This window comes from Pungitius pungitius, chromosome 4, assembly GCF_949316345.1.
Source record: "Pungitius pungitius chromosome 4, fPunPun2.1, whole genome shotgun sequence".
Taxonomy (NCBI): domain Eukaryota; kingdom Metazoa; phylum Chordata; class Actinopteri; order Perciformes; family Gasterosteidae; genus Pungitius; species Pungitius pungitius.
The window spans coordinates 13,027,522-13,050,254 of record NC_084903.1 but is presented as its reverse complement, the minus strand read 5'-3'; the positions used below and the strand labels follow the sequence as shown (position 1 = coordinate 13,050,254).

General features: G+C 40.0%; 2 protein-coding genes across 6 annotated transcripts in view; both read right to left on the bottom strand.

Moving 5' to 3' along the window:
* rpl13 (ribosomal protein L13) overlaps nucleotides 1-22,733 on the bottom strand; it is a 321,135-nt gene that overhangs the window by 291,538 nt on the left and 6,864 nt on the right. The gene's annotated exons all lie outside the window — the stretch shown is intronic.
* cpne7 (copine VII) lies at nucleotides 282-22,409 on the bottom strand. Of its 4 annotated transcripts, none has more exons than XM_037449824.2 (17): nucleotides 22,229-22,409; nucleotides 21,207-21,275; nucleotides 20,776-21,085; nucleotides 17,157-17,339; nucleotides 16,895-16,969; nucleotides 15,224-15,298; nucleotides 12,676-12,759; nucleotides 12,497-12,586; nucleotides 12,227-12,325; nucleotides 11,923-12,009; nucleotides 11,500-11,559; nucleotides 10,794-10,927; nucleotides 7,456-7,510; nucleotides 3,646-3,697; nucleotides 3,124-3,257; nucleotides 2,013-2,249; nucleotides 282-1,215 (listed from the first exon to the last, which is right to left on the bottom strand). In XM_037449824.2, the coding sequence occupies exons 3-17, from the start codon at nucleotides 20,947-20,949 to the stop codon at nucleotides 1,063-1,065; spliced, it is 1,692 nt and encodes a 563-aa protein (XP_037305721.2). In that variant the 5' UTR covers nucleotides 20,950-21,085; nucleotides 21,207-21,275; nucleotides 22,229-22,409; the 3' UTR covers nucleotides 282-1,062. The 4 variants fall into 4 exon arrangements, with proteins under 4 accessions (XP_037305721.2, XP_037305713.2, XP_037305730.2 ...); XM_037449816.2 differs by having other exon boundaries at nucleotides 22,236-22,406; XM_037449833.2 differs by lacking the exon at nucleotides 22,229-22,409 and adding an exon at nucleotides 22,129-22,222.

The following is a 22,733-nucleotide window of genomic DNA, read 5'->3' as shown; positions in this document are numbered from 1 at the left end:
CAATAACAAACAATTTAGATTTTCACAGTTCATACCATAGCCACCTGACAAAAGACCAAAAATGGGTTGATGTTGTTCATCTTTTCTAGGCGCAAAATATTATTTGAGCTTTGTCCGGAGATAACTTCAGATTGTGCCGAAACCAAAACACATATCCTGCTTTAAATAACCAGCTGATGACCTGACTGCATTTAATGTTAACTCCCTGCTGTAACTGAAAGAAGCATAAAGAGCTCAAGCTATAGCAAATATATCATATTGCAGAAGTGATGTCTTGTAGTTTCAAAGATGTACAACATGAACACTTCTAAAGCGGTGAAACATCAGAAGTAAATAAAGACTCAATATTTTGAAGAATGCCTAACTACCTGGTAGTTTGGTAATTATTAACATAGAATACACCAACCTGGCGATCTGCACCTGCTAACTGTTCAATGTCAATACATGGTTTGCTTATAGTGTGTGTCTGAAAATATTGCCTCATTATAATCCAAAGTAAGGTCAATTGAGCAGATGGAGAGACTAAGGTGTGTAAGTGAAAGTCAATGTAATGAAAATTCTGAATGCAGCATTGCCAATAATATATATTCTTCTTGTAATTCAATGAGGAATATAGTCTGTATTTTTCAGATAAGGAATTGGATTTTGGCATACAGCACATCTTCAAAATAATCTGAAGATATGACTTTAGTAAAACGGCAACATGAAAGACACAGCTGTTGAATTTTAAGGTCAGGAAAAAATAATAAACCTTCATCCGATGGATGGATCAGCGCGGAGGGATTGGCCTGCATGCAAAAAAAATGATGGGGTAAAAACAACACAAGCCTCATGATGCTGAAAACCATGAGGTGGATGGTCACGGTTTGCACAGCCTGTATGTACTGTCGCATGTAAACACTTTGATAGGTGTGAAAAATGAGATAAAGGAGTAACAACACATTTAGAAAGGTTCTTCTTCTCCAGTCCATCCCCAATATCGCAAGGCATGCGTCTTTTCTCCCCCTCAGTTTGCTGGACTGCCGCTGTGGTCCAGGCTCGGTCCAAAAGCAGGAAGGACGGTTATTCAGTAGGGGAGGTGGCGACCGGGCTGAGGATGGGGGTCAGTAAATCCCTCAAAGGACACATAGGGGAGATGGCCTTATGGCTGTAGTACTCCACTACTTGCTTGGGCACCTCCGCCAGAACACATTTGGCCAGGGCTGCAGGTGAAGCCTGCAACACACACAAAGAGTAGCTTGAGTTGTCAAGACCACTGTCAGATATTGGTTTAATCTGAGATACAGATCATTTTCCAGGAAATATGTTAAGTTATTTCTATTCCAAAAGATAAACCAAGCAGTGTTTGCATTGCAGTGTTTTAGAGTTAATTATGTAATTGTTCAAACACGTTTGATACAATTCAGTTTTACAGCATATTTCACAACATCATTTCAGCGGAAAAAACATCACAGAAGGGAGTAATTGAGTCTGCAACTTTACCAGAGAGATGACTGACATGTATTCCTGTATGTGTTTTGGTGACGGTGGTGATACAGCATTGTGCAATACATTAGTTCAACTTTCCCATTGTAGTTTCACTGCTGTGAGATCTGGTGACTGTGAAGACCATAAGGTATTGATTCACATCATTTTTATACCTGTGTCCTCCTCCCTCTAATTCAGTTTCTTTCTTAAATATACCCTGAAGGAATATATATAGACTTACTATGATGCAAATTTGGGGAAATGCTTCAATTTTAAATTTAAATAGGCTATATAATGCATTGCTAAAATGTTCCTACAGAAGAATACATTGTTTTTCAAAATCTTTTTCCATCCCTGATGTCCATCTGTGGCGCTGGCAAAGTCAGTGAAAGCTTGCCGCATGCACTTTTGAATAACAAGTGAGGGGGGGCGTCATGTAAAATAAAATGTAACGTCCATGAGCATCACCAGTACAGCTGTGGTTGGAGTGTGGTTGAAGCGGAAAGTAAGCGAGCGAAGATTGACAGGACGAGAGAAAAACTGACCGTTTTGAAGTCTCTGAAGGGCACAAACTGCACAATATCCCTCAGGACTGGTTCACCCTTTGGTGAGCGCAGAACTCCATCATCTCCATCCAAAATCTGCATGTCTGTGAAGTCTGCATTGCCCACACCAACAATGATTATGGAGAGAGGCTGGTAGGAGGCTCGCACGATAGCCTCCCGCGTGTCTGCCATGTCTGTCACTACACCATCCGTGAGGATGAGCAGGATGTGGTACCGCTGCAAGAAGATAAGAGTTTTGAGTGTGTGTTAATCCATGTTAACATTCACCCATCATAAAAGCATAGTGTGGTTTTGAGCAAAAACAGCCCTCAGTGTGTGTTGTGGTCTAAATGCCTTTTGTGTTATCTTTTGGTCATTTTACACTCCACTGAGTAGATAAAGGTTGGTTCGTATGTCACTTTATTAAAATGTTACAAAGAAAACAAGGGCATCACGAAAAGATCAAAACGGAGGAAATTAAAATTGAAAGCTCCAGAGTGTGAATGCATAAAACCACCAAGCACGATATTATGAGACAATGAGAAATAAGGTAATAGGTTTTTGTATTTCTAATGTGTTCCCTGGAAGGCTAATTGCTGACTTCAGTTAACTAAAACTTAAATAAGTTAAATTAAAATAAGAACTAACATTAAGGGTAATTAATTAATTAATAATTAAGGGTAAAGTAATTACATGAAGGTTAATGTGATTACAAGAGTGTAAAAGTTAAGAACACAATTTCTATGCAGTAATGTAAGAGAGTAAATAGACTTGTTTTCTCAATCCCAGAGGGTTTTCAAGCAGAGATAAGCACCACAATTATTCTATTCACCACTCAAGTTATATTCCATTCAGGTCATTTCTAATACAAAAGAGGGTCAATAATATCATATCATGTATTAAAAATACAACAGCAATATAACCCTATGACTTTTAAAAAGTACTAATTTGTTCTATACTGGGCCCCAATCCATGTTGAGCCGTAGGGCTTCATCGCTATAAACAGAGAGGTGAACCAGAGGCTACTCACACTGGGAATTCAGTGCAATGCACAACAGAAAAGCCTGTATTACAGCCATTTATTTCCAATAGAGTATAAAGAGTCACTCACAGAGGCATCTTTAATGTTGCCGTCGCCTGCTGCTAGCTTTGCTATCCTGTTAATGATGGGAGAAACATTGGTTGGGCCGTACAATTGGATCTTGGGAAGACAGTTCTGGTATGCCTCAACCACTCCTTGGATCTCTGATCAAAAGAGAGAACAGAGCAAAGTGAAGGAAGCCTCAACATAGATATCTACAGCACATCATCCAACAAACCACTGTAAACTGAATAAGCTACAGACAGACAAATGATACACTCTATTCTACAAAAAAGAGGCCTGAATATCTGGATCCCCAAATCAAACATAAACACTACGGGGTAGCAAACTAGAAAGGCACGGACACCTAATTGCTCACAGAAATGTGTACATAGAAGTTGACTTTCTTCTTTACTGTTGGATGTGGGAACAGCTGAGTAATACTGATACTACGGCAACTGTGTTGTCAAATTGAAGACGTATTATAGTATATTGTAGTATTACTAGAAGATGCGCTTTTTGGGGGAACTGATGTCCAAAGCCGTTCCTCACCTTCACATTCATCATCCTCTGGGTTGAAATTAATGGCAAAGTCATGGGATACCTGTAGATTGAGAAGAATGGAGTTACTTTGTTTTTATTCAGGTAATGTTGACATATGGTGATTTTTGTGATGCCATTTGATTGAAACAACAAGAGCTCAGCCAAACCAATGCAATCAAAACTGACCAGAACTGAAACTACGGAATGTGAGCGATCCAACATTAACCTTTAAGTTTGGATTTCCTTTTAGAAAATAATTTCTGATGACAACTACAATAGTCATACGGACAAATGATACTGTGAGTCGGATTGCAACCAGGAGATGAGTTAGGCATTTATCAAAAAACTAAATTAATGTGTGCTGTGATTTCGGGGATAAGAGAGAATATTTATATCATTAGTGAATAAATGGCTGGTTCAGCAGAGGATACTATTTGCATAAATGAACTCGGAAACTCCTCTCAGTAGAGAGCAGGCCTCTGCCTGGTATGTGTCCACATGTTGAGCACTTGCAACCCCTACAGTTAAGATGAATAAGTCGAGAATGACTTCATTCAATAACAATTTTTGTAAGCACAGAGTAATAAAGGACCACAAAAAAAACTTTAGGCTTATGAATCCAGTACCATGCAAGATGAACTGTGGACGGACAGAAAGACAAACACATACGCACACACACAACAGAACAAAAGAATGCCTCCCTACTCAAACATACTATAGGAGCTGGTTGTGAAGGAGTGTTAATTGTAATACAGGTTTTCCCATAATTTAAGCTAAATCAGTCCAAATTATTTCAGAAATAAAATAACGTCATATTTACTTTGTTTATCTAAAAGCTGTTAAACTGGCAAGAGATAACCCCTCTTGATACATCCCGCACAAAAAACACCAACTGTCTGCCAGATCAGTGACAACTGATGCCTCTCCAGCTGGCTACTTACTTAGTCCTTAATGTGATTAAATTAAAAAAACGGCATTTTGTCAGTTAATAAAAAGATATCAGTAGTCCTAGAGAAATGAATCAAACAGACCACTATTTGGTTTTTGCAATGGGCCACTTCAAATGACGGGGTGTTGTTTTGCATTTCATTGAACAAAACATTTCATATGAAAACCACAGTATGCAATTAATCAAATAAATAATTGATGAACAACACTTCTTTCAAAAGGACCTTACGATGAGCAAATGAATGAACACAACATTTTCAAGTGTAAAAGTCAGTATTGGTCAGTAAACCCCAAAAAGCTTTTTCCACTGCAGGAAAAAGGTGATGTGACTAGCAATCACACCACAAGTCTCAATGAAGCAGAATCCTCATATGGAAAGATTTCATACATTGTTGCTTTTTATAATCAGAATTGAATTTACTTCCCAGCAGGTTTTCACACATGTTGATAATAACACCATGCAGACTTGGTAACATATTATAGACATATCATATTCCAATAAAATGAATAGATTTATGTGTCGTACAAGTTCTGCAACTGATAATAAAGCCCACTCACCTCTACACTCACCCTTAACCCTTAACACTTTTTAACCCATTCTCCATATACTGAAATAAGGGCTTACTGCCACTATTGTCAACTTTCAAACGCATAGGTGTATCTTGTATGCATGCAAAAATTATAAAAACAAATATGTTTGGTGTAATATTGTTTTTTTGATTGTCTCTTCATCTCTTCAGTTGTAGAGACACCAAGCAGTACCATCAGCCCAGGCAGGAGGGCAGAGAAGACTGACAAGACATTTTCAGCAGGATTTCACACATAAACAATTTCAGGGATTATGTACATGGTGGCTTTTTATGAATATCAATGCTTTCTAGGTCTTTATTTATGTTTTCTGCTGTCACAAAGTGTTTGCAAAGACAGTATTATTTTCCCCTTACAAGCAGTAGGATACAAGCCCAACATGCGGTTGTTTAGGGAAAAAGCCCTGCACTCACATGCACACACATCACCATGGTTACCAAATGATTTGCAGAAGCATATACTGTATATCCTTTCCTGGAATGTTGTACCAGCGCTGTTAGTCTTTCCCTGCCATTTCCAGCTCTCACCACACCCAATCGGTTCATTCTGTAAACCTGCTTCTCACAGTCACCTCGTCAGCCCAATCACACTCACCTGTCCACGTTACTCACTCCCTTCAGTATTTTAACCCCACTAGATTGTTCTCTGCATTTATGCCAGACCGTCCATCCTATGGACTGATTCCCCGGTGCTGACCCTGCCTGCCTGCCTGCCTGCCTGCCTGCCTGTCTGTCTGTCTGTCTTGGACCACCCCGTCTCGTCCCACCCCGTCTCGTCCCACCCCGTCTCGTCCCTGCCCCGGTAACTCACCCTGTCATCCGTCCCCGACCACGTCCCAGTGGCTCTGTAAACTGTTGGTTTGCATCGAGGATAATAAAGTACTCTGTTTGGAACTACAAGTAGCGTCTGTCGTATTGCATCTGGGGCCGTTCCTCACCCGTTACAAATGTTTGCAGCCTGCTAATGGATTTGTTTGTTGGTAATTTAGATTTAAATTCATGTTAGAAAACTTCAGCCGGTGTCATGTGTAAGAGAGCCTGCATCCGTGGCAAATAAACATCTAGGACTTTTTTATTGTTTTCGTATCACACGTAGTGTGCATAATCCATTATTAAGGACAGAAGAGTGCTCCGTAAGTAGCCTGTACTGCTAGTTTCCATCAAATCTGCACACCAGTGAAGCCTATGAGTATGATGCAGTTCACGATTAGTCTATACTTCATTAGCATTCCCCTACATTTTACTCCTGCAGAGCACGTCACTGTCAGGATAAATTCAGGAATTAATTGTTTTTACCTACTGAGCTACAAATCTGCATGACTAAAATGATCATGAGTTTTTCACATCAGTACATAGACAAAAACATTCTAGACACAAAATATCAAACAGCATAGTGATCGTGTGTGTGTGCCCACTCACTCTTGTCCGAGGGCTTTATTCAGAATTACTTGGTTCTCAAAGTCCTGTTTGAACAAATGCTCTCATGAATACTTGCATAATTTGAGCATCAACGCTATGTGTTTTTTGTATTTCTTTCGACCAGGGGTCTCTAATGTTTTTCAGGCCATGGTCCCCCAAACTAATGGTGAGATGGAGCAAGGAATTTAGTCTGCCTTTTTTTATTTTTGAGCTTCGCGCTCTTTAGACGTGAGCATAAACGCGATCTGATTGGCTAGTGCCTGTTCTGTAGTATTTGCATGAAAGGTGCTGTGAATGAACCGGAGCCCAGCTTGAGAGATATCCTGTGGGGAGCTGAATGTGTGCATTTCGGACTGAAAGATAACGTCTTCTCCATCAATTTATCCGTTCGCTACAATATGTTGGATTCATGTTAATGCGTATTTAAAGACACAAAATACCAATCTGATTCTGAAGACATTTCAATTTGTGGGTAAAAAATCAACCAAAAATGTTACGACCCCCCCCCCCTGCAGTACCTCCATGAACCCCCTGACCCCCCCCCCCCCCGTTAAAGACCTCTGCTCTAGACCATGTCATTCTTTTCAAGACAAGTTGATATATTAAAACATGGGGCTTATGAATACAAATAAAATATAGTAGTTCTAAATGGGAAATTTTGACAGAATGACAAATTGTGTCATAAAACAGGTCAGGAAAATTCAATGCTTAATGAGAACTCCCAGGGTGGTGGAAGAAATATGCAAAGCATGCATAATGATGTTAATTTGAAGGAAAGAGCAGTGTCATGAAACAGAATAGATTAAAGGGGAGGCTTCCCCTTATCAATGGAAAACAAGGAGGGCACAGATGTGCAGATACTCACCTCATAATTTGGAGGGATTCTGGCACCAAACCCCAGAGCTGAAAACCTTTTGTCACTGTAAAGATAAGCAAATTAACCAGCCATTACTGCAGTTCAATCATGGAACAGCCTTTGACCGTGTTCTAAATTGTATTGATGGCTTATCTATGTTCACGTTTCAAAAAGGCAAACCTCGTGCTTGTTGGCATTTCATAAATGCTAAAAACTTGAATTAAAATTGGACATCTGTCAAACAGTCACTGGAGCCAGCGCTTACACCTGTTCAAAAAGCTTTCCAAAGTCTTTCCTCTCATTGTACAAAGTAAATGGGCAAATACTAATTTAAGAGGCTCTGCTATGCTGGATGGTGTTTCACACCCCTCAATTCACCAGGCTTTAAATTCAACCACTTTTTTCTGCCTGAAATAAGGTTTGTGCTTATGTTTTTGATAGAATACGACATGACAAAAAAATATATAATTCCCGCGTCTTTCTAGTGCTTTTAGAAAGTATTGTCCATGGCATGTGCACCACTTTCTTCTAAAAGAACCACATTGTGTAATTCCAGTAAAAAGAGAATTACAAGAAGTTCAGTGTATATACTGTACATACCACAGCCTCCATATACTATACTATATTCTGTGTATATATAGATAAACCGTGTGTATATATATAGTATGTCGCTGGCAAAACAACCCCAAATCTCCAGCCCAGTGAAACACAAATCTCAGGCTCAACAGACTTGACGTGTTTTATTTTCTCTGGAGATAGTGCGGTAGTATTAAAGGCTACACAGTCAAATGTTCACTGTTAATAACTGTTGATTTATTAGTTTTGTTGACACATGCTCATTAGAAACTTATTTGTCCCTTCACAGAGCTAATATGGCTTTGAGGCTTCTGAAGTGATGACTTTGGACTCGTATAACACTCGAAGAGTGAACTCTTGACAGAAGCAACTTCCATTTGGAAATTTTAGCTACTTTAATAGCAGCTGTGGCATTTCCGTGTCGTACAAGTTCTGCAACCGATAATAAAGCCCACTCACCTCTACACTCACCCTTAACATTTACATGTTTTCAATTCACTTTTTGACCCATTCTCCATATACTGAATTAAGGCCTTACTGCCACTATTGTCAACTTTCAAATGCACAGGTGTATCTTGTATGCATGATAAAAACAAATGTCTGTAATATTGGTTTTAGCAATGTAGAGCGAGGGGAAGGACTGATTCATGCTAGGACAATTTTATTGTGAGATGTATTCATTACCTCTACACTGTTTCCATACTTTTATAATTTGCCCTTGGAGCCTCACTGAATTGATTTCTAAGTGCAATTTTGATTGTCTCATCATCAATGATTGTCTCATCATCTCTCCAGTTTTAGAGCCACTAAGCAGTACCCAGGCAGAGAAGACTGACAAGACATTTTCACTGTATGAATTTTGCTGTTAAATTCATGGCGGTCCTTGTTTTCTTTGTCAGCACGCGTAAAATGCAATGTGGAGATGTGCCTGGTATAATAGCCCTCTCAGCAAGGTAAACGAGCCTCTGCCCACACAGACAAAGGCTCGTCACTCGAGCTCCATAATGCCCTCCTCTGCACGGACTCTAAAATCCCACATCACCTATGTTCACTAGAGGCTAAAAGGTGTGCTTGCCCACGCAGTTTTACACCTCAATAACAATTGCAACTTCAGAGGGAATGGCTGCCTACACTCGTTGTCACTGTTCACCCAGAGACATGTTTCCATGTATGATGCTCTTGTGTGTTTAGTAATAAAGAAAATTATAAAAACATAAAAATGAGCGGCTGATTTTCTAGCAGATTTTCAGTGTCTTCAATGCTAAAATTAGACATGCAGTGCTCCCCTAATATTCAATAGGAGGATCTGCATAAATCTGGGGTAAGGGTGTTAATCCTCATCTAGCTTAGTTTTGACAGATAAGAGGGTCTTTCTCTGACCCACATCATATTCTTAATAACTTTGCATTAATTAGCCAGTACCTGTCAGGCTGAAGGCAATAACTATTCTTTTTTCACATTTGTATGTTTCATTTTTATTTTAACAACAGGCATTTAGTCATTTTCATGACTTTTATTACATGACTTCATGACTGAACCCAAAATCAGTTGTATTTAGTTATATTGGTCATTTAATGTATCATTTTATTCTCTACAATATATTTTATAATTAAACAGGCATCCTGCTGTACCTACATCTGATTCTACACCACGCTGCCTCCTGCTTTGTGTTAAAGTGCTTGCTATCTGGTGTCAGCCTCTGTCTCAGCATGGGTCCCTGTGTAGCTCCGGGTAATGAGCCCATGCAAACTAAGAACGGAGAACAGTAGCTGCAACAGATGCTGAGAGAAAACCGTATCATTGAGTGATCCGCAGGAGAAAGCACATGCAGCCAGCACTGTGAGCCTGGACGCTGTGAAGTACATGAAAAACCGGAGACACAGTCCTTACAAACAGCCATCATGCTGTTTTGAAAACTGTTCTGCAAGAAGGGACTGGAAAAATATTCCAAAAAATGTCTGGAAATCTCTGCCAAAAGTGAGGCAGTAAGAAAACTTATGTTGCATTAAATTTGCCTATAAAGGTCAAACGCTATCTTTTTGATGGAAGTGTTTCCAGAATATTGTGTCTATGGGGCGCCGTTTGTAAAATGTTGCACGTTCTAAAATCCTGTGCAGTTTTCGTACATTTAACGTTATATGAATAAAAGCAGGACAATATTCACATGTCACTTTTTCAAACATTTTAGAACGTGCAACATTTTACAAACGGCGCGTCATATAAGTCAGCGTCTTTGACTGCCTCCACCAAGAACCAGCTCCAGACCCAGATTAGCCTCATGTTTGAGTAATGCCAGTGAAGGCAACTTAGTCTGCTCTACACTTTCTCAAGCATCACTTTGGCATGGTTAAGCACAGATTGAAATAAATTTGTCACTGTGAACACGATGATTACAATCTGCAAGACTGCATTTGTGCTTAAGGTACCCGGCTTCTGTTTTGACAATGAAAGGCTATTCAGTCGATAAAATGCATTTCAGTAGAGAAATAAATCGGAGATGGAGGATCTAGTAGCCAACAGTTCAGCTGCATCATCACTAAACTGGTGAGCAGAAATGTAACGACCTGCGAGATTTACTGCCATTCTTTTCCAGCACACCATTTCCATTACAATCCTTTTGCTGTGATTCAGATAGAGTGACTTGTTCTAGTGTGAAGGATCCCATCATAGTAGCATGCAAGGGACATTCATCTCAATTTTTATAGCAGGAGACACTGATACTCACTATAGGCCCCAAAGAGCCTTCACTAAGAAACAAAAGACTGACAAACCTATCATAGTCTTGACAGATCTCCCCCACTGCTATCAACGCCTTCAGGTACTCGTTGGGTTGGTAAGGGTTGATGTAGTGCAAAGAGCAGCTGTTCCTTGGGTCCCCATTGGAGGCTGTGAAGTCAATCGCAACCTGGTAGAAAGAAATGTAAAGCATGAAAAGTATGACACTGTAGGTTAAGTTTTTATTTTGCTGCTTAACATTTTCATTTGGCCATAATATTGTGAATAATTCTGCATGAGCAAGCCTGAAAAATGCATAATGGGAGCATAAATTATCTGATCAGAGGTAATAACTTTTGCTTTTTACACCCACATAAATGGAAACAGCTCCAGCTCCAGTACAAAGAAGACAACTATTTCAACAAGTGGGAGCTGCATCTACCATAGCCTCGCTTCAGTTATCCGTCGAGATGTAGCACAACAAAGGTTAGACCATAAGGCAAGAGTGAAAGCTGCACAAAGTTGCCAAAAGGAAAACTAGCTAACGGACAAAATCAGTATGTTTTATGCATGAAATTATTTTAATTGCTGTGTCACTATCTGAAAATGCAACATTTGCTGCATAATGTATTCTACAAGACAACCAAAGTTGCTGTTTGTCTACAAGCAATTTGATCTTAGACAAACAAGTAATCTGGCTGTATAAGTAATGCATACACCAGTGACAGTGAAGAGTCACTAAACACAGACTGCTCAATTTACCGTGAAGTGAATCTGGCATCCACCCATGATGTAATCTAAGAAGGAGTACACTCTGTGGAGCTGGAAAATAAAACATAATATTTATTTAAGCCAAACCCCCAGAAGCATATGGTCATTAAAACAGAATTAACTCAACAAATCTGTTCAGAGTAAAGCATAAACAAGTGCTATATTTCTTTAAAAATGCAGGAACTAAAAAAGGTCCTCTTTTCCGTGAAATTTCTCATTTAGCTCAATAGAGCGAGAAACCAAATGAGATTTAATGAGCATACGTGCGTAACATTATCTATTACCACAATGCATTCATAATGGTCTACAAATTGTAGGGAACTATTTTCTACGACCAAACTGGGACATGTTTTGTTCCTATTTCATAATGTAAAATAAAAGGAGAAAACACAAAATGGTTCAACTGATTCTTACCTTGAGGTCACTGAGGATGACAACTCCGGAGTTTTTATAGTTCCTCTTCTTTTGTTTGTACTTGGGATTGATGCAATCCCACGTAACCTTGAACAAATAAGGTGGAAGACAAACAAAAAGAAGCATCGGAACGCGGCAGTGTGAACATTGGCGATATGTCTCAAGCAACATGATATTTGTTTCATCTGGGATGGATTTCAGGAGAGTAAAACGAGAGGCACAGGGTCAGGGTTCCTGGAAATGGAACAAAACTGTTACACGGCTGTCTCTTTCTTCGCTCTGCTCTTTCTCTCCATTCACTGACCTTATTTCCACTGGAAATTTTCTGCATTTCCCGGAATGTGGCGTAGAACTCGCCGATGAAGTCATGTTTGCCCCTGGAGTCATAATCCCACACGAGGCACTGTGGCACACAGGGACAACACCCTTTACTATCTGTCCACCATATATACTACCGTATTCAATCATCATTTCAATCATTCAATCATGTTTAATATCTACTTCATCTCTGTCACTGTTAGATCCTGGTCACATCGAGCCTGAGTTTTGCTGACGTGTGCTGAAGCTTCTTTACCTTGAGCTTGCGCTCCTCATCACAGCTGCACAGAGATATGAGAGACACTTTAAAGGGCTCCCACACAGGATTCAGGTTGTTTTTAATCACCTGTTAGAGTAGGAACACATTAGATATGAAGCAACATTGCAGAAAATAGCTATTGCATAAACCAAAGAGTGTATATATAATGAATTTACTTCTGTTCTGTGCACAAGCTGTTCGGTTTCATCGTCATTGATTCGGTATATTTCCAAAAATGGGTCTGACTTGCTGAAGAGATCCTGCAGAGGAAACATAATATCAAAAGTACTGACTCTTAGTATCAATACAGGATCCTAAAACAATTCATCAATAGAAAAGATTAGATAGAGTAATAACTATTACTTGTATCCTCAAAATTGGATTTAATCAATAAGGAAAAGTCAGCAGGACTGACATGATGATATTTAATGATAACAAATCACACATACAACCTCACATTTATCATCGAGATTTGGCTTAATTTAATTTACAGTATTGAAAATGATGTGTCAGCTGTTACGTCTTGTTTAACTTTTAAACAAACCAAATACGAGAAAAGCATAATCTAAAAAATCAACGTTTTTTTTTTAAATTGTTTGTATCAGAGAAAACTGTAAATTATACAAATGGCTGTTGCCACTGATTTTGATTATTTTTGTTTGCAAAGGAAATTGCTTTTATGATTGAAGGTCAGAAAGATGCAGACATAACATTTACAGCAGACCATCAAGATTTTGTAGAAAATAATCTTATAACCTTTTGTACAGAGAGAAGTTTGAGAATATTTTACAATACAAGCTTTTAGCTTGCGGCATTCTCTGGAAATTCTTTTATTTCCCTCAATCACTGACCTTTTTCTAAGCCAATAGCTTTTAATGACCTGCTAGCTCTTTCCTTGCAGCCTTTATTGCAGTTCTGAAAAATCAATAATGGTTTCTTCAACAAATATTTGAAACTCCCTAACTGAGAATTTAAACGTTCTTTTGCACAGAATTGCTTCCGATGTTCAAAAGGCATCTGAGATAGGCAACATCAATTATCACCGTCTTGCATTTGAGTTAACTGTGCGCTGGCTGTGTCCATACTGATAAGTGATGGATAATGTGATAAGTTGCAAACGTGGGGTAAGAATTAGCATCCTTTATGGTTATTTGGGTTCGCCTTGAATCATCTTTTGAGTTTCAGGCACAGGCTTCTGAGAGCAGAGCAACACTGATTATTTAGGTCAATTGATTCGTCAAGGAGCAAAACCAATGATTACTGTGTTTTTGTGTACGTGTGTGAGACTGGGGGGACTGGAAAGGAGGTGGCATGGTGAGGCTGCTTTGTCTGCGCCAATTGAGACCATTAAGGCTGCATTTCCCGCCAAATTAGCAAGATACATTCTCCCCGAGGGGAGATGAGCAAAAAGACCCCATCCTCTCTCTGTTGTCATGACAACCGCTAGCCAGGGGTCGCGCGGACGCAGATGTCAAAATGTAATCCTCGGCCAGTTATGATATCTCATCATTAATCCTCCTGTTCATCTCCATCTGTAATATGTTCCTTCAATATCTACAGCAGTTTGAGATGATACAGAGAACAAGCAGCTAAATAGAAACAGTTTGCAGCTTTACTCATCATCTGTTAAATAAATTGTTTTGCCCAACATCAACCTGCCAGATTAGTGGCAGCTGATTTGCTTTATTATTATTTATTTATCTCATTTATTATGAGAAATTGTATGTTTTACACTTGATTGCTATGAAATCAAGTACTGGGAATTTGATCATAACAATGTTAAACAGGTTACCTGAGTTTACCTTTGGTTAAATGTATTAGTTTACATGAATTAACCAGTTAAAGCTACCATCTAATGTCACAGAGTTGTGCAGGGATGCATTCTAAAACCGATTTTTGCACTTCTGGATCCTTCGTCTCAAATTCAGGGGGTTCGATCAGAGTTCAATCAGCATCCAGGACCAAACTCTGCTCCAAATAAGCAGCTGGAATGTTTGTTCTGAGTAAAAACATGAACACTTTTGTGTCTCTGTGGTACATGATTACACAGCACTGCTCCACAGTGATGCGCCCACAGCTGAAATCAGGTTAAACAAAGCAAGGGGGTGGATTTTCCAGGCAGAAATTCAATACGTTCAGTAGAACCATGAATATATGAAGTAAATGACACATGCAGGGGAAGATGCATTTTTCAGAGTCAGTTTCAATTTCCCTGTCCGAGTAGCAGGAAACTGCCAAATGCATTCGCAAATATAAATGTACACGCTGCTGAAAATCACAATGGCAGACAGGGCGTGTGGCATCCTAGGGTCCGCTCCCAAAAGGAAGTAGTGACTTGTGAGTGAGTTGTAATTGGATGTAAGCTCCCGCTGGGTCTTCAAATTGCAATATTTGTTCAATAAAGTTTGACAGTGTGAGAGCAGAAGCGGTTAAGTTTAGTGACAATCAGGCTCAAAGTAAAGCCGTACGAATTCAACAAATAACTAATATGTCACAAGCGATATCACGAGCCCTCATGTAAGATACGCTCATCACTTGTATGTTGACAAATGACCACCCTACCTGCACATGTTGAAGCTTTATCCCTCCACAAATATGTGATTATCTTGTCAGTATTTCAGTATTATCTCGCTTTGGCTACTTTCTGAGGTTGCACTACAGCAGCATAATTAATAAAATATGAACTGTGTTGGTAATATCGTCAAAACCATGTGCTCTGCCCACCTTGTCATCAAGCTTCTTGGCACAGAAGGAGAGCTCCACATAACCGTTGTTGCCAGAAATTTCCTCAGCATGCACCTGAAAGGAAATTCAATTTTTCATCAAAATGTTGTGCTTGAGGGGTTTATTCTTAGCAACAAATAACACCAGCTTGATCTATGTTTCTTAAAACTCCAAAGCTAGAACCTCCACTCCACATTTGGTAACAGGGTGAGATTATTATCATGTAGAATATTAATATAGCTGTAGTTATTTGTTATTTTGTAAACTGCTTTGTTAAGAGAGAGAGTTTGTGGTGAGTTTTTAGAGACCTTTGCAATTAGTAACTTTTACTTTAGAAGGGGTTGCAGTGTGGTGAGCAGTTGATAGTGTGAAGAGGCTTTTACTTAATTCAAAGTGCTGGACATGCTAATGGCCCCCGGCTGTAATAGCTTATAGTCTCAGCATGAACATAAAAGTCAACCCATACACTACAGTGCAACAGTAAAGGCTTATAACAGCACTCTACCATTTCTAAGTGTCTGCTTTGTATATAATTATGTGTGTAGATTATGCTAGACTATGCAGATCCCTCCGGCCCATTTGAAGAGAACAGAAGCTTGCTCTCTCCTTTCTTCTTTTTGACAGCAAATGCTACATTAAATTGACAGAAGTGCAGCTGCCGTGGCTTGAGACGCCTTGAAAGTAATCATTGGCAAAGTAGGAAACTTGACATTTGTAGGTACCAAGTCCAGGGAAACACCTTTATAAAGGGAGCGGGCCAAATAGTTCTGTTCTTTTGCCGTCAAATATGGGCTATTGGTATGAAACAAATCATGATAGAAATATATAAATATTGACAGTGTGAGAGCAGAAGAAGTTATGGAAAATAATTGTAATAATTTTAAATGATTAAAAAAAAGTTGTCCGGAAAACGTAATGGGTTTGTTGGTTTGAAATACAAGCTAGTTGGATTAAAGACAAAAATGTAACAAGGATTGGTATGTCTTTAACTTCCCTCAGCACAGGCATCCAATACAATCTGTAATAGCGCTGCATGAAAGTACTGCAGTTGCTCTAATCGTGTCCACATCCGGTCTCTCTCTCGTGTTTTCTCAAACAAGGTAGAGTGGGAGACTGATGCACAATCTGGCTTGGCTTTTTTTCATATGCTTCCATCTCTGGCTTGTTAACTGTAACATTGTGGCGAATGAACAAAAAGCTTTTCTTTCCACGTCTAACACATTCGATTTTTTATACGGATGGATCATTTCCTTTGTTCCTCCCTGTGTGCATTGGCAGGATTGGAGGGCATCAATGTCATCAATAATGGACACTTCCATATATAAAAACGGACTCGGAGGTGATGGATTCTATGAACAGCTACTCCAATAACAAAAACAACAGCAGCAAAATGAAGCCATTCATTCTAAGATGTTATTTTAAATAAAAAATAGTGTATAAATCAGGCTAATAAAGTGATCCACAAGTGTTTCATTATGGTGCCTCAGAGTGAACAGATGTGAGACTGTAAAAAATGTAAATGAATGCAGAAATCTATTTGACCTGTCAATTTGCCTTTTGTGATTTATTTCGTCTTTCAATGGCATTTGGCTACTAAATTCCCCTTTCTTAATATTCAGCAATGACATTAAACAAACCAGCAAGGTCACAAGCACAAGGTAAGAAACCTACAGTGATGGTGGATTTGCCGGCGTACTTCCCATACTTAAGCAACAAAGGCTTCACCATCCTCTTCTGGGCCACAATCTGCAAAGAAAAAGGTTGAAACATTTTAGAGTAGAAAATAGCAGAGTCATCACCACCAGCCTCAGGAAAATGAACTACTATTTCTCATACACTTGGATTTTTTCTACTGTAGACAGATTAAAATAATATATTATCAATATAACTGGAATACATGGATTGGAAAAACAGATTAGTGAAATCGGCCTACCTGGCCAAGAGTGCACTCCACCCCGCCCAGAAAGTCGTCATCGCGGGTCCCAATGCTGTGAGTGCCATGGATGTCATAGACTTCAAATCGCAGCTTCTGAACCTCCTCAAAGTAGTAGTCCCATGAGAAAACCTTGGCAAAGACTGGATGCAAGTTGCTCTTGATCACTTCTGTCCTGTCCAGCTGAGACAGAAGACACACTTTCATTTAGAATCTTTACCATTGTAATTTCTGATTTTAATTCACTGCACGTGTGATTAAATAAAAAGTAAACGTACAGAGTGATAGCATTTTAAGAGATCTTACAAAAAAAGGAGTGGAAAACATAACTTCTGCTGTCTTCCTGCTTATTTTTGGGAAAAGCAGCAGATGTAGGGCAGATGTTGTTACTTTTGGGTAAAGGATCTATACTCAGCACACAGAAAAAGTCTGTGTTTGTCAATGCCTGACAAGGAATGGCGGAGCTCTCCGAAGCCCCATCTGCTCGTGACGGAGGATTTAGCCCTGTCTGAGCCACCCAATTTGTCAAAGGACAAATCATCATTGATATATAAGTCATTCAATACTGACAAACATGCAGCCAAAATCTTCACACTTAGACCATTCATGATATACTTTAGTTTAGTTGTTAAGTGCCTGTTTTTGGAGAACAGACCGATTAAAAGGTATAATCTGGAGCTGATTGACATTTCATCATGAGATATCTTTGTAGTCATCCTAAAGATAGTCACACAGTTGGCTACAATCCCAGACTTTCTGATGGCATTGGAAAGTGTTGACATTGCTCTTGTCTTCTAGCTTTAGGGTGGTGATTTTTCAGAAAGATAAAACCGTAAGTTTGGTTTCATTTTCTCTTTCTTAAGCGTTTTTTTTCTTCATTTTTTGCCCCTTTTCTCTGCTTTTTTAACAAGCAAAACAAGTGCAGCACTTCCAGGAGAGAAAATGAGTGCCAGTATATTATATTATATCTATTGTAAGATGATTTTGGAATCTCCCCACCTCTGTGACGGCCGGCTTTCACACTATCTTCAAAGTGGTCGCCAAATAAGTTAATTTCCAGCACATAAGGGGTTGTTTCACCACGGGCCTTTAGTGAAGCATCAGCACTTCTCACCATAGACTCTATCTGGGACCAACAGTATTCCTGCTAAAGACATTTGACGTTCTGATGTCTCACAAAGGTATTCAGTTTTCAGTTTGTGTTGAAGGCAGGGAAAGCTATGAAGCCTGTTCTATGTAGAAGTTATATCCATCAAACCACTCGCTCACTTTGAGATGTGACTTCATCATCCCGAAAGAGACCCCTCCCATCACGGTGGAAATATTTCATTATAGAATAAAAGTAATGCCTCTTGTATTGATCCGCAGTGACCCCTCATTCTAATGGAATAAGTGGACCGAAACCGTGCTGGGAAAACTCCTTCCACATATACGGAAGCATCTCACTCTGTATCATTTATAGAGGTTTTATCCTTTTTGTAATGTGTATGCGATCACATTTTAAAACCTAATTAGTCCCCATTCTCCTACACAGAACAAATCCCCAAATTATGAGATGATCTATAGGCTGGTAAACGTTCTTGTTTGTTTGCTTGAAAGAGAGGGTTTGTTTAGTCCGATTTTTACTTACTCAGACTGAAGAATAAACAGCACTGGGTTGAAAACAATCAGACTTTTGTCCCTGTCTCTGTTTTATGGACTGACTATTTCTCCAGTCTACCTCCACCTCACTCGAGCTTTACCAAATATATCCCACAATTACCAATGCGACGGGTGGCTTGCAGCAGGGATAGCTCTACTGTCTTCTTCTCACTCATGGACAACATGAAAAGAAGAGTAAGAACATCCAGCTCGACCGTGGCTTCCTCAGCCTCATTCATCATAATCTTTCTTTAGTGTCCTCTCTTGCCATCTCCTCCTCTCTCTGTGCCATCTGGATCGACAGATTTGGAAAGAATCTGTCTGTTGATGAAAGCTTCTCAGAGCAAAGAAGGATAGATGGTGCCCAAGTCTGTGACGCCTGTTTGTTGTTGGAGTGGGGCCAGAATTATAGAGAGCTCCTTGACATAGAAAAGAAGGAGTTTTTCCTGATCAGTTCTTCCAGGTATGTCGAGGTGTTATCTCTGTTGCTAAATAAAAACATGCACCCGTATTTGAGGTCAGATATCGACGGAAAGATCTGGTTTTGAATGAATTCACTATCAGCAGAGCTCGTAGAGTCCAATCTTTCAGCTGTGGGAGAAAACCTCAAGTCCTCTCCACCCTGCCTCTGAGCTTCTCCTTTGACGTGAACAGGTGGTGAAATAAGGTAATATTTAAATAAATATTTGACAGGCAGCAGGTTTGTGTCACAAATAGTGAGCTCAGAAAAGAGAAAGAGGGTGGCGGCGGTATGTGTGGGATCAGCTTCTTACTCAGTGTTGACGTATCTAAACAGTTTAGTGCCTCCCAGTACAGGGATTTAACAGCACAGGATAGACAACTTCTGCACACGATAGATAGATAGATGGATGGATAGATAGCTCTTCTTCAATTGTGTAATTGTAATACTGCACTGTGTGAACATGCGTCATCGTTACTTAATAACATATGAATTTGCTTCAGTAAGTGGAGCTAAAAATAGCCAATTGTACATGCTACACTGAACCGAGGTCAGTCCATGTAACAGCTTCCAATCAAAATACAACCAAGAAATAATCCATAACTGCGTGCTTAACACTGCCAGCCAAGTATTTTTCATCATAATAATATTTTGAGGTTCTACATTCATACATCCAAAACTGCTCCTGTGTAGCAGGAATCAGAGGTAGTTTTTTGTTGGACAAGGATAGCGGAAGGGGAAAGAAAATCTGTGTAATTAGATATCCTCTGTCGTGTTTTAACACATCCTCTACTTATTGGAGACATGTGCTTTGGCTTTCCCTAATGAACTAAAGTACTTAATTAACTAGGAAATGAGAGACCGGCCGCCAACGCTCCAAATCAGCCTGGGTCCAATCCAAGAAAAAAAACATTTTCAGCTCCAACACACCTCATCGGACTGCTTATTAACAACCCACTGTGCACACATGGAGCAGTGGAGTTCATAAAAATCATACTGAGCACTCTGCGGTGACATAGTGATATATGGAGACACAGTGTTCACGTCTATTTAAAATCTGCCCGTGATCTTTTTCGAAAGAATGACAAAGCTGCACACATTCAGCAAACTATTAACAGATTAATCTTCCTGCTCAAGCTTGTGCAACAACACAAGTTTTAGGTGTAACCGGAATGGGATTTAAGAATGTATTTGATATATAACATTTCACACATCGCCACATTCACTTCATCTTCATACCTGAGCTTTCCCACATTTGTGGGAGAACAGAGAGAAGGCCAACTGTCCCCTCTCAGTGTTTCTGTGCTACAAGTGTGTGTGACCCTTAAGAAAACAAGTTGCTGAGATAATTCTTGGAATTGGTAGAATTCTTTACACATTAACGAATAAAATATTGTGCATTCAAATTCATACGCTACACATCACCTGCCTCATACTGTGGTTGAGCAGCGTTACTATAAATACTATGTATTTGTCACATTTAAGTATAAAAAAATATTTGGGGGGGGGGGTGCTCACCTCTGTCCACTGTCCGTTGGTCTGCACCATGAGAATGACACATGGGTCTGACTTGTTCAGCGTGTCTCGGTCCAGCAGGGCTTTGCAAGACACGCGCAGCTCTACTTTGGAGACGCAGGTAGCTGGACCGCTGAGGCTGGTCGCCGGGGAGATGGCCTCCAGAACATCATTCATCCTGGCCCACAGCGAGGGGAGCTGCCGACCAGCCAAGCAGTGCAACGTGGCAGGTCCGGGGGTTGGGGATATGTTGTGCCGGGTCAGGAGATTTCAGTAAGGATGTGGCACGCTCACAGGACACACACTCTTTTGACTTGGTGAAGATGTCATGAAAAAGAAGGAGATTCCCTGGTGAGTCCCGGGTTACCAAAGCAAACCCAATCTGTTATCAGTGCCCGTCAGAGCTTTCTCCTTTGGGAGGAGTATCATCTCACCTCGGTAATGACGAGAGGCAGGGCATGGAGCTGGTGGGCTCGTGTCTTTCAGGGGCCTGGATTAGATCCCTGGAAAAAGGTTTTTAAGACAGTCAACTCTGGTGCCTCCTTTTTAATGCTCTTAATTCCATGAAAAATAGCAGAACTACAGCGCTATGCACAAACACATCAGAAACAGAATTAATACCATTATTTTCCACACGCCCCTATCTTGTTTCCTTTTTTAAAATCACGAGATAAAAACAATTTTAGTGGGGAAAAATGGAAACGCTAAAGTGGCTGATAACATCAGGAATCTAGCAGACGCATGGTTGTACGGCTTTATTGCCAACGGGATAAACTAAGAAAAGAAAATTGATTTGCGTGCTTGCGTGCATCCGCCCTGTGTCCTTGAATGAAGGCTGCCTGACCCTGCTCAAATGTTTTAAAGAGGAAGAAAGTCTTCTGGTTTCATTTCCTTACACGCATCCTTCTTCTTAATAAGAGACAAATGGGCGGTCGGCTTTCAGCACCGGGGACAGCGCCCGTGTTTTGGTCTTTTTGTTTTCCAGCTGTGAGCCTCAAAAGCATCAATCTCAAACTTAACACAATAAAGCTCGAAATAGAATCAGATCCGGAAGCTATGAATCACATCCCAAGCAAAAGTTATAATGTAACAGAAAACACCTGCCGGTAAAGCGAGACGTCCTCCAGCGATGCAATCCGACAACTTAAAAATGAAGGCGGTGGAGGAAACGCTCCTAAATGGTTCTTAATAATATATCGCAATAAATCAACTCAGTTATCTGTAATCCTTGAAAACCCAGTAAACGATCGGGCTCGCATAATGATGCCCTGGCTTTAGTTGCCTTGTTCCCAATGAGCAAAGCGTCGGATTAAACAAATCTACTTTGATGTCATCGTTTGTCATTGTCATACTCACTTCCGATTAGAGAACATGCAGCTGATGAGAACCATCGTACCCCCCCTCCCTACAAAAACGATTAACTGCTGACCATTAAGTTAAAAGCGCAAAAACTCACTTCCTACCTGTCGTTGTTCTTGTACCCTTAAGCACACGTGTTTTAATCCTCTCCCATAACAACCTGCTTGCTTTTTTCCCCCGTCTCTTCTGCGCCGAAACTCATCGGGTGAGGAGGGAGTCGCCTCCGCTTGTGCAGAAACGGGGAGGGGAGCGAGTCCAGCTGCTGCTGGTGGAGGGAGGAGGTGTCGCTGGGACTCGAGTGTGGGAGTTCGATTCAAAATCGAGCATTATAAGGAGGATACAATGCTGTGTAATGCACTATGGGGGGTATATATATGTGCATGTTTTTGTGCTTTGTGATTGGGATTTTCTGCAATTCCAGTCAAATTTATGAATTGCAAACAAATAATTGAAATACATTTAAACGTGCAATGTTTCTCACACAATTTCTCCACCTTCCACCTTAATGTGTCACAAAGAAGATGCCTATGTGTTAGCCTCCCATCATTACCACTTTGGTAATGTTTATATATTTGCATATACACAGTCTGTGGGCATTTGTT